Genomic DNA, 15129 nt, shown 5'->3' on the forward strand with positions numbered 1-15129 from the left:
ATACAGAATGCTTTATTAAATTAAGCCACATTGTTGTGGCTTAATTGTGGACAGTGGAGTTTGGTAGAGTAAAACATAACTAGGTGGATAAGGAGAGTGATGTGATTATTTTATCTTTTTTAAAAAGGGATCTACCACATGAAAATTGTGTGAATTGTGGTAAATACAGGTTGCATGTTGTTAGAAGTTGGTCACCTAACAATTATCTTTTGAAATGGTCTATTATGAGCAAATTGCTTCTGTTTGAAATAATTGTAGCCTATTGCTTAGATGATTTGAACTCTTAGATCTCAACAGACATTTCTATGAGACCTGTAGATCTTCCCTGCATTAGTGTGACACAGGGTTACTAACTAAGGATTTCTCATACCATGCACAGAGATTCAGATTTCTTCCACTGTCTGAAATTTCAGGTCAGCTCTGGTACTTGGCATAAAAAAACTAAGGGTATTGACAGTCATACCAAATGAGTTTTATGTTTCAGCCCAGGACATAACTGCAGTGTGAAAGAAGAGAGTACTAGACAGATTAAAAGATCAGAGCAAATAAATTTAGAATCAGCTTTATCAGCTCACATTTTGCTCCTGTTAACAAAGTGATGCCCAATAGGAGGACAAATTTGGATACTATAAGGAGTAGGTGCGATTACATCAGTTGAAGCAAATGGCATAAATAAAAAGGCTTTCAAGCATAGAGCACACGCTGTACATGAATCAGTGTATTTAAACCCAGCAATTTTTCTATTGCATTCAGGTCAAGTTTCCTTTTTTAATCTTGTTTTTATTACTAAATTGCCTGGAGCATTTAACATATTCATTAGAACATTAGTGATTAATAAAGACAGGGAAAATGTACATATTATACTAGAGTTTCACAGGATGAAGTTCTGAAAAGGAAAATACCTTTTAATAGCTACATAATTTACACAAGCGGCATCCAGAAATTTAAATTAAAAGTAGTTACTTCAGGCTTTGCTTTCAGGGTGGAGGCAGGGCTGTCTTTTTTTCCTGGTGTTTTACAGGGGCGGTATGGAGGACTACATTTAATCCTCTTTCTACAAAATTGCCTATCAGTTTTTCCATAATAAAACCAGTTGATACGTAAGGTCTTGGATACTGTACATCTGTTTACACATATGCACACATGTCATGCTTTAGTGGGTTTCTAGCTGCCTGTATGATGCTTTGGAAAGCCCATGACAGGGGAAATTTGTAGATACCGACGCATGTTATGGCAGCAGTGCAGCTGTGTTCTGTAAAATCTGAGTATCAGCATATGAGATAACAGTATGTGTCCGGCTAAAATCAGTAAACTAGCATGTACCAGCAGTAAATGTAGCCTATTCTGAAGACACATTGGACTTGGACTATTATTCTGTAGCTTTTGAGTAATTCTGGAAACTAACAGATAAAAGTTAGGAAAAGGGAGGTTGGAGTCCTCAGGCTAAGGAGAAGAAAAAAAAAGGATGCTGCAAATTTCACTGTTTTGCTTATATATGATTATCTGGTAGGGATAATTTTATTACGAAGGCTTTTGATTGCTTCACTGGCTAGCAGAAAACATTCAAAATTGCCCTATTTTGGTAGAATGGAGTTAGCAACTACTCTTGAATAAATGCGGTATTTTTCATGGTATTTTTCTAAACTGGCTTTCATTGTGGATCATTGTGGATTCTACCAAAGTAAAACTGCATGTGAGATTTTTTGTTTGTTTGATACATAAAGAAACATTTTCTTTGTTGATAGCAGCTGTGAAGTAAATTAAAGTGTACAGCACTGAACATTATGTTTTCCGGCCTCTAATGAATAATAATAGTTGGCTATAATGACTACATCAGTACATAATTCGAAATAGAAAAATACAGAGTCATACTAAACACAACAAGAATTTGATGTTTGATTTTAATGTTATTAAAGGTCTAGTCTAGACAGCAATTTGGATCTAGATCTATGGTGTTTTCATTCTCTACTGTAGAGTATATATTTCAGGCAAGTAACTTGTCATGGTATTAAAAAAAATTGGCGTTTGAAATATGACTAGCCTATACATACTTTAATAATCATTTGCAGTTCATTTAAAAATCAGTATTCTCAAAGCAGTGTGAGTAAGATTATGCTGTTATGAAGTGCTTGTGTTTGAAATAAGCTGTGCATGGATAGACCAATATGTTTTAGCTCAGGATTGAATGCAGACACATGGTTGGGTAGCATGGGCAGATACAAGATTGCTGCCACACTACATGATGCTGGATCACCAAAAGTCTCAAATGTTGCACACATCCAGCATATCAATCTGTCCCCTAGCTCATACTTCACTGTTAAATCTCTAATTTCGTTCTAATTTTGAGTTTCACCAGTTTAAAGGTATCTGCTCAGACACAATGTTGAGAAGAACAAAAGAACTTTTAAGTGGAAACGTCTTCATTTACAGAAGAAGCATGCATGTGTTTTTATAGTGCAGATGTTGCTTTCTCTGTTAGATGTCTGGACAGAACAGAGTTCAGTGACATGACTCATTTTTTGTGGGGGAGCACATTTTTATTCACGTTCATTTAAAGCTTCTTTGTTTCAAGATTTCGTCATTTTATGAAGTACAAACATAGGTATTTGAGACACAGTGACTAGTCATAAATCTTAAACAACAGATTGGAGAGTGTGTCTTTACTTAACCTTTGCGTTAAAATGTGGATTTTGATATGTTTAAAATACTCCAACAGTGAAGTAATGAATAGGCACTCATGATCCTTGTATGTACATACAGCAACACCTGAGACACTAAAACCTTTAGAATTTGATCACAGTTTTCAGAACATCTGATTTACATTCCAAACATGAAAGAAGATGAGGAGAGACCCAGAGGATCAATAACTTTAATGTTTTAATGTGAGGCCATCCCTGTAGACATTGGCAATCACCTGACTTTTCAAAAATTCAGATCATCTGCCATTTTTTTTATTTGTGTCATGTCTGTTCATTACAGTCTGAATTTCCCTGTTACCAAGTAAGCAAGCCTGTTATAGTTTATATATGTAGTGACTTATATGCATAAAAGGATGATGTTCTTATTTCCTAGACTGTTCTAAGCTCCCTGTTCTTTGCTTTAGATTGAAAGAGATTCAGATGAGTGAGTATGATGCATCTACTTATGAAAGGTTCTCTGGAGCAGTACGACGTCAAGTTCAGTCACTCCGCATCATCTTAGACAATCTGCAGGTAATCTGAGATTCACTGGTAAAGGAACATGGTCAGCTCATTACATTATGCCCAAAATACTGTGCTGCTAATATTCAGTTACCATCTGGTGGTACCTTTGAGGGTTAAATGCAGATTCATGTTATAATCATTGGGAAAAACACAATCTCATACTACTATTTCAAAGGCAGCTTTTAAGTGGATCTCAGTGCCCATCTTTACAAGTTACAGAGCTCACAGAGATTCAGTATTATAATTTTGTGAAAGAAAATACGATACATTATTAAAAGGGTATGTGACAGTGTGTAGAGCACAGTCTTTGTCTTTACTTACTGTCCAAAAGACTTAAAAATGCAAATACTATAGGTGCTAAAAGAACAAAACATTTACTCCACATCATGGCTCAGCTGCATATGCAGCTTAAACAAATTTTTCTTGGGTTTATTTTTAAATCTTTAAAAATTTAAATCTTTTAAATCTTTAAATCTCTAAAAATAGGTATAGGCTCAGTCTCCAAAAGTGGAAGCTAACCAAAATCACTAGTTTGCTTTTCTTCTAGTAACTGGTCCTGTGGCTGCTCCAGGTTTTATTAATGCTAGTGTTCACCTACAGTGTAAGTAAAACAAAAAGTGCATTGTTGCAAGGAACTACTAGTCTTCAGTGAAAATGAAAAGAAAATAAATTTACTCCTTATAAGACATCTCTCTGATTAAAAATAATTCTGTTGAGGGCTCAGAGATCTCCTCATTCAATGATCATTTAGGATGGTCTTATAATAACACACTTTGATTCATACGTGCACTTAGTACGTGTTTCAGTTCAGGACTTAGGCTTTTTTTTGTAAAGAGAGGATTCATCTGAAAAGTTTTAAGTATAAATCTTGGTTTTCCCTACATTATTTTTATCCAGATGGTTGTTTTTAACATGTTTCTAGCAGATATGCAGTTGGAAGCACACTGTAGGACAAGAAGAGAATAAGTGAATCTTAAGTTTAAATATTTTTTTTTAATCACCCATATCTATTCCTTGGAGCCAAAATTGTTATATTCAAGGATCACATTAATCATAGTCAAAATATAATGTATTTTAATGTAAGTAGATATATCCTCTTCCTTTGTTAAAAAGGTCATCTTAATACCAAAGCAAAGACTTATAAGCCTCAGAATTTTATGAGACTTCACCAACTTCCTGGGAAAATCCATAACAGCTAACCACAGAGATAATAAATGAACAGCATGATGAAAAAAGCAAACTCAATGAATTTGGAAAAGCCAGCTCTTAGAATAAAAGCAATATTGAAAGGAAATTTTTAACTTTATGAATTTCCATACATGTTTTGGTATTTTATTTAGAAGATGAACTAGGTAGATAATGAAGGTAAACAATAACAGGAGTTAGTTGAAAAATGCTTGCTGTTAATTGGGAAGCTGAATCCAAGCATGTTTTATTTTATGTTACTGAGAAATAAATATTTTTTATTCAGATTCTACAATGTGGTAAATCAAAGCCATTGAGAGATATGCGACTGTCTCCCATTTTTTCATGGTAATCTTACATACACTATGGGTTTTCAGTTAAAACTGTTTTCTTTCTCTTTTATCAGTCAGACATTCCTCATTTCTCAAATAAAACTCAATGGTACAGTACTGAGCTACTTGATACCTCTGATGTCAGTATAGATTTAAATTTCTGAAAATCCCACATTACCTTTTCAGTAGAGAACACTTTTGGCTTTTTTAAAATGTGTTTGCCTTGTTTAAAACGTACTGTGTTCACATAATGAAAATACATTGTCCATGTTTAAAATCCATTTCACCTGGATTTTCTTTTCAACATATGTCTTTTTATTGCTAGGTTTTGTGGTTTTGTTTTAAAAATTATGTTTCGATGATTAACTTTTACATCCCAAGAATCAAGAGGCTGGGATTCTAGTCCAGTTGCTGATGCCTCAAAAATCAGTAACAGCAGCAAGAGATATATGGAATAGGCTGATACTTGAAAGCAATGCATAAATATAGTCTGAGAACATAATTTCATTGTTAGTTTTACTTTACATAACTCATTGATCTCTGTCAACTATTTGAACAAAATTAACAAAACATTACAAATTGTCGTTGATCTTGTGTAGAAATAGCAAACCAGAACTCCAGGAAACTGAGTCAGTGATGAGCTTTATTCTCTCTCCTAATGCTGACCATCCCCAATGAAGCTTGTACATGTGAACTAGATTCAAAAACTTCCGGTTACTCAGTGACTCAGAAAGGCCTTCTTAGATTTTATAGAATCATACTATCATAAAGGTTGGAAAAGACCTCCACGATCATCTGGTCCAACCATCCCCCTACTACCACTATCATCCACCAAACCACGTCCCTAAGCACCATGTCCAACCTTTCCCTGAACACCCCCAGGGACGGTGACTCCACCGCCTCCCTGGGCAACCCGTCCCAGTGCCTGACTGCGCTTTCTGGGAAGAAATGTTTCCTCATTTCCAACTTAAACCTCCCTTGGTGCAACTTGAGGCTATTCCCTCTAATCCTATCACTAGTTATTTGTGAGAAGAGGCCGACCCCCAGCTCCCTACACCTTCCTTTCAGGTAGTTGCAGAAAGCAATGAGGTCTCCCCTGAGCCTCCTCTTCCCCAGACTAAACAACCCCAGTTCCCTCAGCCGCTCCTCATAGAACTTGTGCTCCAGGCCCCTCACCAGCTTTGTAGCCCTTAGATGACTTGCCTTCTGGAAATACTCTTTTTGATTACAGAGGGAGTCTGGGGCAACTGCCCCTGTAGCTTCTGAGCATCCTTTAGGCACCTACATTTAAACTGGATGAACCTGGGCCTGAGTCACTGAGCCTAGTGGGGCTCTGTCTGATTTAGGCTGTGTGGGAATTGTCATGTCAGAGCAGCAAGAGTGAAATAGTGGCAGTCCGGTAATAAACAAAGCTCAGAGAGCTGAGACGGGAAAAACCCTGTGCTATGTCAGTAGTAGGTTTCTGGTTTCAAAAACTACATTTTTCTGGGAACATATGCATAAAGTTTTTCCAGAAACAAATGAAGACTACAACTGGGAATGTTTCATACAAACCTATACCATTAAATGTTTAAATACAGTCGTTTCATATGCATTTTTTGAGCTCTTTACAGACATCATGGTTATATTTTGTAATATTTCTACGTAAGTATGCCTTTGGAGTCTTTCAGTGAGAAGAATTACTGCAGTGGTGTATTATCATTAGTATTGTCATGCTGATAAGACAGGGTATCTAGCACAATTTTTCTAATTTTAAAGGCAACACAAGAAATATATGTACCATTTTTTCATCAGTTTGGTGTTAGTATATTGCAGTAGTAGTGGACTGTATGACCCTTCTAGGAAAATACCAAAGTGATGTATATATATAATAGTTCTGTTTTTTCTCCTAAAAACATAAATATCCATATCACTTTTAGACTTACGAAATTTATATATTGAAATGGTTCCGAAAATTACCTTATATATATATATGCACTGTATAACACAAGTGCTTAAGGTGAGATTTCTTTAACTTTTATAAAAAGAAATAAATTCTTGGAAATTCTGCACTGAGTAGGCAGATGTTGAATAGTCTAAAATTTTAGTATTATTTTGCAAAGATGTTAAGTCAGATTTTGTCAGTATTATTTCCTATTTTAAGAGAGGAATGTAAACTCTGTGTTACTCTAATAAAATTTCAACTCCAGTACTGTGGTTTTTTGTTGCATAGGCAGAACATAGCATAAGTTTCATAAGCTGGTAAATGGTCGGATGGATTTTTAATTACGTTCATAATTAAAAACAATTTTCTTCTCACACTGCTGTTCGTTGGACATCAAATAGTGCCAAAGCTAAAACTTTGTCAGTGCAAGCAGAAGAGAAACTAGTTGAGAATTTGCTCAATGAAGCTGAAATTTTATATACTCTTCTGTTGTTTTTCCCTCATGTTTAATGAAAGTAAGCAAATGACAAACGTTTGACAAAATAGCAGCCCTCAGGAAGTGTTAAGGCTCTATCTGTGTCCCAGTATGCTGGTGGCTAAGATGACTAGGAACAATCTCATCTTCATCATGCTGGAAGTGCCATGATTCACTTTAGACAGGCTCTGTTCACTGAACAACATGTTGTCTCCAGGAGCACTTTGTAATGGTTAGTTGGAGCATTGCAATTTGCCATGGGTTATCCTACTGTGTTTTTCACAGTGGGAAAACATTTACAGTTTGACACTTTGGTGGAGCAGTTAGAGGTCACCTGGAATTTGCAGGTGTCTTCTTGCAATGTTACACAAGTCTGAGGGCAGCAAAGGAGTCAATGAGACTTTCAAACTTCATACAAAGAGCATTTAATGATAGCCGAAGCTACCAGTTTGGGGTATAAATTCCTGGATGTCCTGTCCCAAAAATGGGTTAAAGCTAGGCCAGCCATAACACCACTAAAATATATCACAGAGCACAACTGACTGAATTCAGAACCCCTAAAAATCCTTTCCACTTTCCCCTCCTGTGATTTACTAAGATGCTGAGGTTTCCATATACTGGCATTGTTATTTCTTCCCATCAGGAAGCATCTGTAAAGCTTCTGACACAACCTAACTAAAAAACTGTGCTTGACTCAGCTGTGTTGATTCTGTACTGTAAAATGAACTAACCAAAACATTTTCCCTGCGGCTTTGTATTCTTTCTGCACACTTATTTTCGTAGATAACTAGTCCATTAGTCTTGAATATGCAGTAGGCAGTAGTCCAGAATGCCTTTTTCCATATGCTCTAAAAAGAAAAACCTCATAAATTTTGACCAAAGTGATTTCAAAGATTCTCTGAGCCTTTGGAAGCCATCATCTGACCACTCAGACTGTACAAAATTACAAAGATTCATCCTCGCAAATCCCAGGCCTACTTGGGATTTGTAATATAACACTTCCTGCTTGTCAAAGAGCGATTTTCATTCCTGAGGTCCAATGTCTACGGCAGTTTCTGTCCTGCTGAATATATGATTTACCTCCAGCTGCTGACCAGCAATTTTCCTGATAGTGCAAATGCATTATACATAAAAATAAATTAAAATAATCTTACGTAGGTGGGTTTACTGCTGGGATGATCAACTGAAAATGAAATAAAGCATAAAATACATACATGTATATGCATACTTTGCCATTTTTTGATGGATCTTATAACATATGAACATGGTAAAGCTACCCATTTTAAAGCATTCTTAAAATGTTTTTTGTAATCTTAAGCACTTGAATCTTCAGTGCTTGCTTTTATATACAGGAGTTCCATGAATGTTTTAGTTGCTGGATTGTAGTGCATGTTCATCAGGCCAGGCTGTAGATAACCATTGCTCTTTTCAAAAAATTGAAAGAAGCATTTAGTGAAACGTCTCTTGAGTATCACAGTTTTCAAAGTTTTTATTTTAAAATAGAAAATAGCATATTATGAATGTTGTTTTAAAAGAAGACACTTACCATTACCTGAGGTTAATACTGCTTAGTTTCACATTTGTGTCACCCTTTTTTTTTTTTCTTCTTGTGCTACTTGGGTGGAGAATCCATAATATGTGGTCAGTTATGTGTGTCCTTCTGGTTGTATTTCTGAACAGATTTTTTACACAGATTACCAGCACATTTGCAAGGAAAAAAAATGTTAACATTTTTACAGTCCACAGTTAAACTGCCATATATCAAAATACTTACAGATGGCAAAATTACAGAGGAAATGTGTCCTTTGTTAGTATTAATTTTTCTTTTAAAGTAAGAAAGTATGAGAGCTATGAAAATGTGTTCATTGACTTTCGCCAAAAATATTACATAAATACAAAGGAAGTTCATTTGTATGTCATATTCAGTAGGAATCAAATTGCCTAAAATATATCCGCATCACTAAGTGAATTAAGGTGTGGGTTTTTTTTCTGTTGTAGGCCAAGGGTAAGGAAAGACAGTGGCTGAGACACCAAGCTGTTGGAGAGTTAGATGATGCCAAAATCATTGATGGGCTGACAGGAGAAAAAGCCATTTATAAACGACGGGGAGAGCACGAGCCACAAGTAAGTATCCAACAAGTAGAAGGGGAACGTAGGGAAAGATCTGAACAGGTTTGATGGTTTCTTAGGAGCTGTACAATATATGTATTTGGAGCTTGAGAGAGGTATAGAGATGAGATACCTTAGAACAAACATCTCTGGCACAGGAATTCACTGAGACAATGGTGACCACAAGATGGAAGATTTGCTTCACCTTTTCTTACAGTTTTCCACACATTTGCTGTTGGCCACTGTGAGAGAGAGGATGATAATCGAGACAGCCTTTTGTTTCCAATTCAACTCATTTTATCCTCTTACTTTATATTTTAATGAGCTGAGGCGATTATCAGAAAACTGTTTATCTAATAAAAGAAAAGGAAAAGATCTTCTCACTGATGTAATTAAATTTATTTTTTGTTAATATAGACCCTGATACCCTAGGAAGTTTTAAAAAAGCAAAACACTTTACAAATCTGTTCTTACTCTATGATACTCAAAACATTTGGGCTTTCACAGGTATTTGGATTTACAAGAATAAAAACAGTAATGAGAAAAAAGTGTGAGGCAAAGCCATTAAGGTATGATAAAATGGTCTATATTGTGGCTCATTACAGCTTTTTCTTAAAAGATATGATTAGGCCTTACATGAGGCTGCAACAGTGAAACCAGTTGAATCAGACCAAAAAAAAAAAAAACTGGCCAGAACTGGTGTGGCAAATCAATAATATTTAACAGTAGTAATTAATGATAGATGACTTTTTTTTCAACCTTTTTTGCAATTTGGACATTACGATTGTTTTTTTAAATAGGTGAGTACAACACCTTTTTGCACATCAACTACCCACATTTGATGAATCTCTGTTATTTTTATTTCTGCTATGTGGTCCTGATGTCTGTTACTTGGACCAGTTCATAGAAGTTGGCCTTGCCTGTGTGAAAAATCAAAATGGGAAAAGTGATTGTCTTCATTTGTAGTCTTTTTCAAAATGCATTTACACAATATATCTGTTTTAAAACTTTGTTAAAATAGTTCAGTTACCACAGGAAAAAAAAAGGACAAGTTTAAATTTTGCATTAAAAAAAGTAGGATTTAACGTAGGATTTAATGGGTCTTCTTGTTCCTCCTGCTTTTGGTAGAACTTGTTCCACAGTTAATTGAGGGAATAATTAAAAGTGTTAAGCACACAAATGCTGGCAACTCTTTACAGGTAATAGAAACATTTTAGGTATTTGTTTTTAATGCGACTGCTTGTTTTTTGTTGTTTTTGTTTTGGTTTTGTTTTTTTGCTAGATCATATTTAAGAGCCTTCTACTTGAGTGCAGACTCATCTTACTGCACACTGTATAAAGCAGCGCCTTTGAATGTACTGTGCCAGTAATTGTTAAAACAGATGGGGACTGTTTTCAGGAAAAAATAATGGTTTCGGGATCAGAATGAAGAAAAAAACTAGTAGTTAATCAGAACAAGATTTCAAACATTTTTAGAATGTTATTAACCTCAGCAGACAAGATTTTACAGTCTTATAAGGGTCCCTGTTAGTACTGTAAGCCAAGGAAAAACATTTCCCTTATGAGCCTTGGCAGACAGAGCAAACTTGAGAGTATTCTTACTGAAATAAAACATAAAGAATGAAAACTGAGGCAGAAAAAGTATTTTCCTGACAAGCATGTATGGAATTCTTCAAGTTTTTTTCTTTCCAGTCATTGAAGGTGAGAGGAAAGAATAAATTGAGGTATCTGTTCAGTAATTGTTTTGAAACAGTTAGAAACAAAAAAGGTTAAAATGGTTTTGTTCTTTTTTTTTTTTAATATATATAATCAGTGTTTGCTGGATAAAGGTTTTGTGCTCTGCACAGTCCAGTGGGTTCTCTTTCTAAAATGTATTTCCTTTGTGTGGTGTTTAGTTTTCTCATTTATACCGTAGAAAACTCTTTTTTTGTGCTGTGTTTCCTTGTCAGCCTGGAAGCCCCCAGCAGAAACCTAAACGCTTGCGCTTGGTGGTGGATGTCTCTGGGAGCATGTACCGCTTTAATGGGGTGGATGGACGACTGGAACGCTCCATGGAGGCTGTCTGCATGGTCATGGAAGCTTTTGAGAATTATGAGCACAAATTCAAGGTAATTACAGCTGGGCTAAGAGGTCTGTGGTTATGGCTCAGACTGTGTGGAGCAGTGGAAAAAGTGTTTCAGCAGTCAGTCTAGCCAAAGAACATTATTCATTCCTGCAAGGAAATAAAGGCATTGATCTGTTTCTAGCAATCTGAAAAATCATGCTAGTGAATGGATAAGAAACATTACACACTTCAGCAGGGGAGAGTTCAATTTAAGACTTTAAGACTTTAATTTCATGAAATATGCTGCCTTTTTCTGTGCTTTTGTTTATTTGTTTCTTCATACAGAAAAACCTAAGACTGCAAAATATAGGTAAGTATGAGCTTTGGGACATGCAAAAATGCCCAGCCTTTCAATCTCACCCCAGAGTACAGACAGTATTAATTTCTGATGGAAAGAAACCAAACTTCTTTGTCCATTAGTTATGTTCTCTGTTACCTGAAAGGAAGAAAATACTTTCTTGTACTGGAACATATTGGGTCCAGAATGTTATTTAATAGTAACCTGCAGAAGAAATGTAAGTTAATTTTATGTTATTTTTTATCTCTGTAAACAGAAACAAGGTCTAGGGTTATATTTCTTGAACCTCAAAAATGACAAAAATGGCCAATTCTTGGCAAACTCAAAGTTTAATGAAAGAATAAGTATGTCCAAGTGAAGATCATCTCAATCACGAGACATAAAATGCATCTGAACAAAATGTAAAATCTTCTAAACAAAATCAGTAGAAAACTTAGTCCCAATCAATCCAATCAGGTTTGCTTCACATTGTTCCTCTGATAGCATAATCCCCTCGTTTTCTGTTCTTCCATAGTATTTCTTGTACAAAAACAGGTCATATGGAGACATGTGCTTCAAGAATGTCTTCTAAAAAAAAAAAAACACAATCATTTATACTTCCGCTTGTCAGAAAAAAATTCTATAAAATGAGACAGGCATTGTGTTTTTAGCCTACTTTCCTAGGCAAATCTTGTGCTGTCCTACTCTGTCAGTCATTTTTTTTCCCCTTGAACTTCAGAACATTTTACTTAATTTCAAGCAAATTTGAAACAGTGGTTGAGTTCCCAAAGATACTACACTTCTGCAAATGTCATAAAAATGGGATGGGTAGGTAGTGAGCCTCTGTTTGTGTTTGTGTTGGAGAAACATTCTGTAACCATAAGATTAGACCTTAGCCTAGAGAAGTCGTGTGGGAACTCAACTGTAATTAGGAAATAAATGGGAAAGGGTTTTAGTGAAGTAGTTGCTCACATAGCTCTTGCTCACTGACAAGAGATATGTTAATAACAAATATTAATGGGGTAGCATAATTATATAACAAAATTTGTGTGGCTTGGTAAATCGAAAATATTTGAGAACCATGCATGTTAGTATTACCAAATGCAAGATCATCCACAAAGGAATAAGAAATAGAAGTAGCGGACACATGGATAACTGTGATATATTGGGGAATAGTCAACATGGCCTTTGTAAAGGGAAGCAATGTATTTTGAAGAGTCAATATGTATGTGACAAGCAAGGCTGGTTGATGGAGTCTCCTTAGCCAAAAGCATTTGACAAGAAGTCCCTCACCATCATCTCATAAAGAAACGGAACTACTTTAGAGATAAAAGGGAAGGCCTTCAAATAAATGAACTACTGCTTAAAATACAGAAAACAGACAGCTCTAAGTGGCTGTTTTTCAGAGTGAGGAAGTAAAGGAAGGTCACTGGTGAAACTGCATTAGGATTTGTGCCAGTCCCATGTTGTTCACAGTAATTCTTGAGTGAATATTTGTAAGTGATTTGGACAAGAGGACAGTGAGGTGATAAAAGTTGCTATCTGTATGAAGTTATTTGGGAAAACAAGAAGAGAAATCAAACTGCAAAAAGTTGGAGAAAAAGACTTGGCAATAAATAGTCACTAGGAAATAAAATGGCAGATGGTGTTTGGTGCTATCAAATGTATAGTACTGCAGATGGAAAAAATAATCCTAATTTTAAATACACAGTGAGAAACTCTCAGCTGTCTACTGGTGTTCACTCTCAACTATTTATTAGTGCTCAGCAAAGAAATCTTGTAATTATGGTGTATGGTTCTTTGAACACTCAGAGCCCACCAGCTGTCAAAAGGTTAATTGAATGTTAGAAAAAGAACAGAGAACAAAGCAGAAGGCATCAGAATGCCCCTGTAAACATCCACAGAGCATCCACTTGAGGAGTAAAATATGCAGCTTTGGTCCCCCATCTCACAGAAGTTCTTGTAGAGCTGAAAGATGTAGATGAGGTGGCAGGGATTATAATGGGTTTGGAAGTGTCCCAATACAAGAACTGGCTAGATAGGCAAGAACAGCTTAGTTTAGAGGAGATAAAAAAATCAAGGAACTGATAAAATCTTGAGTTAAATGGAAAAGCTAAATGGAATGCTTTTTCACTGTTTTAGCACACCCATTCTTCAGTTGTGAACAATGAGTCATTCTACATTTATGCAATAGAGAACAGTTTTTTAGAAGGTACTGACACTGAAAAAGATGTAGTGTAGTACTAGATAACCTTTTGTCCTTATTTCCAGTGCAGCTTTATAGCTGAGAACACAGATATGACCCTCAGGTGCATGGTAAAGGAATAACATGTAGAACTAGACAGCCAAGCAGTTTCATGTACAGAATCAGTAAGGTAATTAAAAAACATGTTCAGTTCTGGGATTTTTAAATCTAAGTATCATTACCTTTCAAATCCCTCTGTGTCTGTTACAGATTATTGTATTTTGTTTGGCAGTACTTGCTGTTGGCTGGTGTTTTGCACCGCACGTAGGTGAAACCCTGTATTTTGCCACATAAATATCTCAATACACAGTTAGGTGCAACAGTAAATGTGCTCTCTAACACTTAAAATTTATAAAAACACTGACACTGAAACTATGTGCAGTTATTAGTTGTGAAAATTGCCACTCTGATAACAGTAAGACAGGAGTTATATTGTCCTCACAATCTCTATGAGTCAAGAGAATTATAAGGCTAATTTTATACTTAAAGTAACAGTGGCTGAGGAAGATGCTGGAAATTTTAGTGATAGGGAGAAAAAGTTGTTGTCATCTTCTACATCTGATCAATTTAAGTTGGTTCTGGGACAACTTTCCTTCATTTAAGGCTTCTTCCCCTAGAGAGAGGACTTTCGTGAGCCAGTAATAGCACTTTGATTCAAGGCAGGTCAGATCCAGCATGCGCTCTCTCAACTACAGAGCTGCGTTTGCACAAGGGGAAAAATGTATTTTTCCTCTTCCATCTCTCTCTTTGATGCCTCATTGGGATTTGATTCACTCCAATATTGGTATCTACATAAGTATTATGTCTCCCTAGAAATAACTAGAACAGCAAACAAGATGTGGCCTTATATTTCACTGAACACTGAAAATGAGAACCAATAGAACCATTTATTGGGTTTGAACTATAGTTTTAACATGATCCAATGATTAGGCTAAGTATCTCTTTTTAACCTATGTGACACAATCCTCTCATATCAGAAGTCTCATAGGCATGTGCCAACAGACTCCTTGAGTCATTTCTTTGATAAAAATAAGAGCATTTCTAAAATATCCTGCTCTAAAATACAAGACTTCATAGAATCATAGAATGGTTTGGAAGAGACCTTAAAGACTATTTAATTCCAGCCTCCCCCGCCATGGGCAGAAACACCTTCCACTAGACCAGGTTGCTCAAAGCCCCATCCAACCTGTCCTTGAACACCTCCAGGGATGGGGCATCCACAGCTTCTCTGGGCAGCCTGTGCCCTCACAGTAAAGAATTTCTTCCTCATATCTA

At 35.9% G+C, this 15129-nt stretch overlaps 1 protein-coding gene across 1 annotated transcript in view; it reads left to right on the top strand.

The window, feature by feature from the left end:
* Positions 1 to 15129, top strand: part of VWA8 (von Willebrand factor A domain containing 8) — a 192288-nt gene that overhangs the window by 167034 nt on the left and 10125 nt on the right. Inside the window, exons 40-42 of the mRNA XM_084510032.1 lie at positions 3104 to 3212; positions 9118 to 9243; positions 11178 to 11336. Coding sequence (XP_084366158.1) covers positions 3104 to 3212; positions 9118 to 9243; positions 11178 to 11336 — 394 coding nt within the window. The remainder of the gene's footprint in view (positions 1 to 3103; positions 3213 to 9117; positions 9244 to 11177; positions 11337 to 15129) is intronic.

Source organism: Aythya ferina (genome assembly GCF_964211825.1).
Source record: "Aythya ferina genome assembly, chromosome: 1".
Lineage (NCBI taxonomy): Eukaryota > Metazoa > Chordata > Aves > Anseriformes > Anatidae > Aythya > Aythya ferina.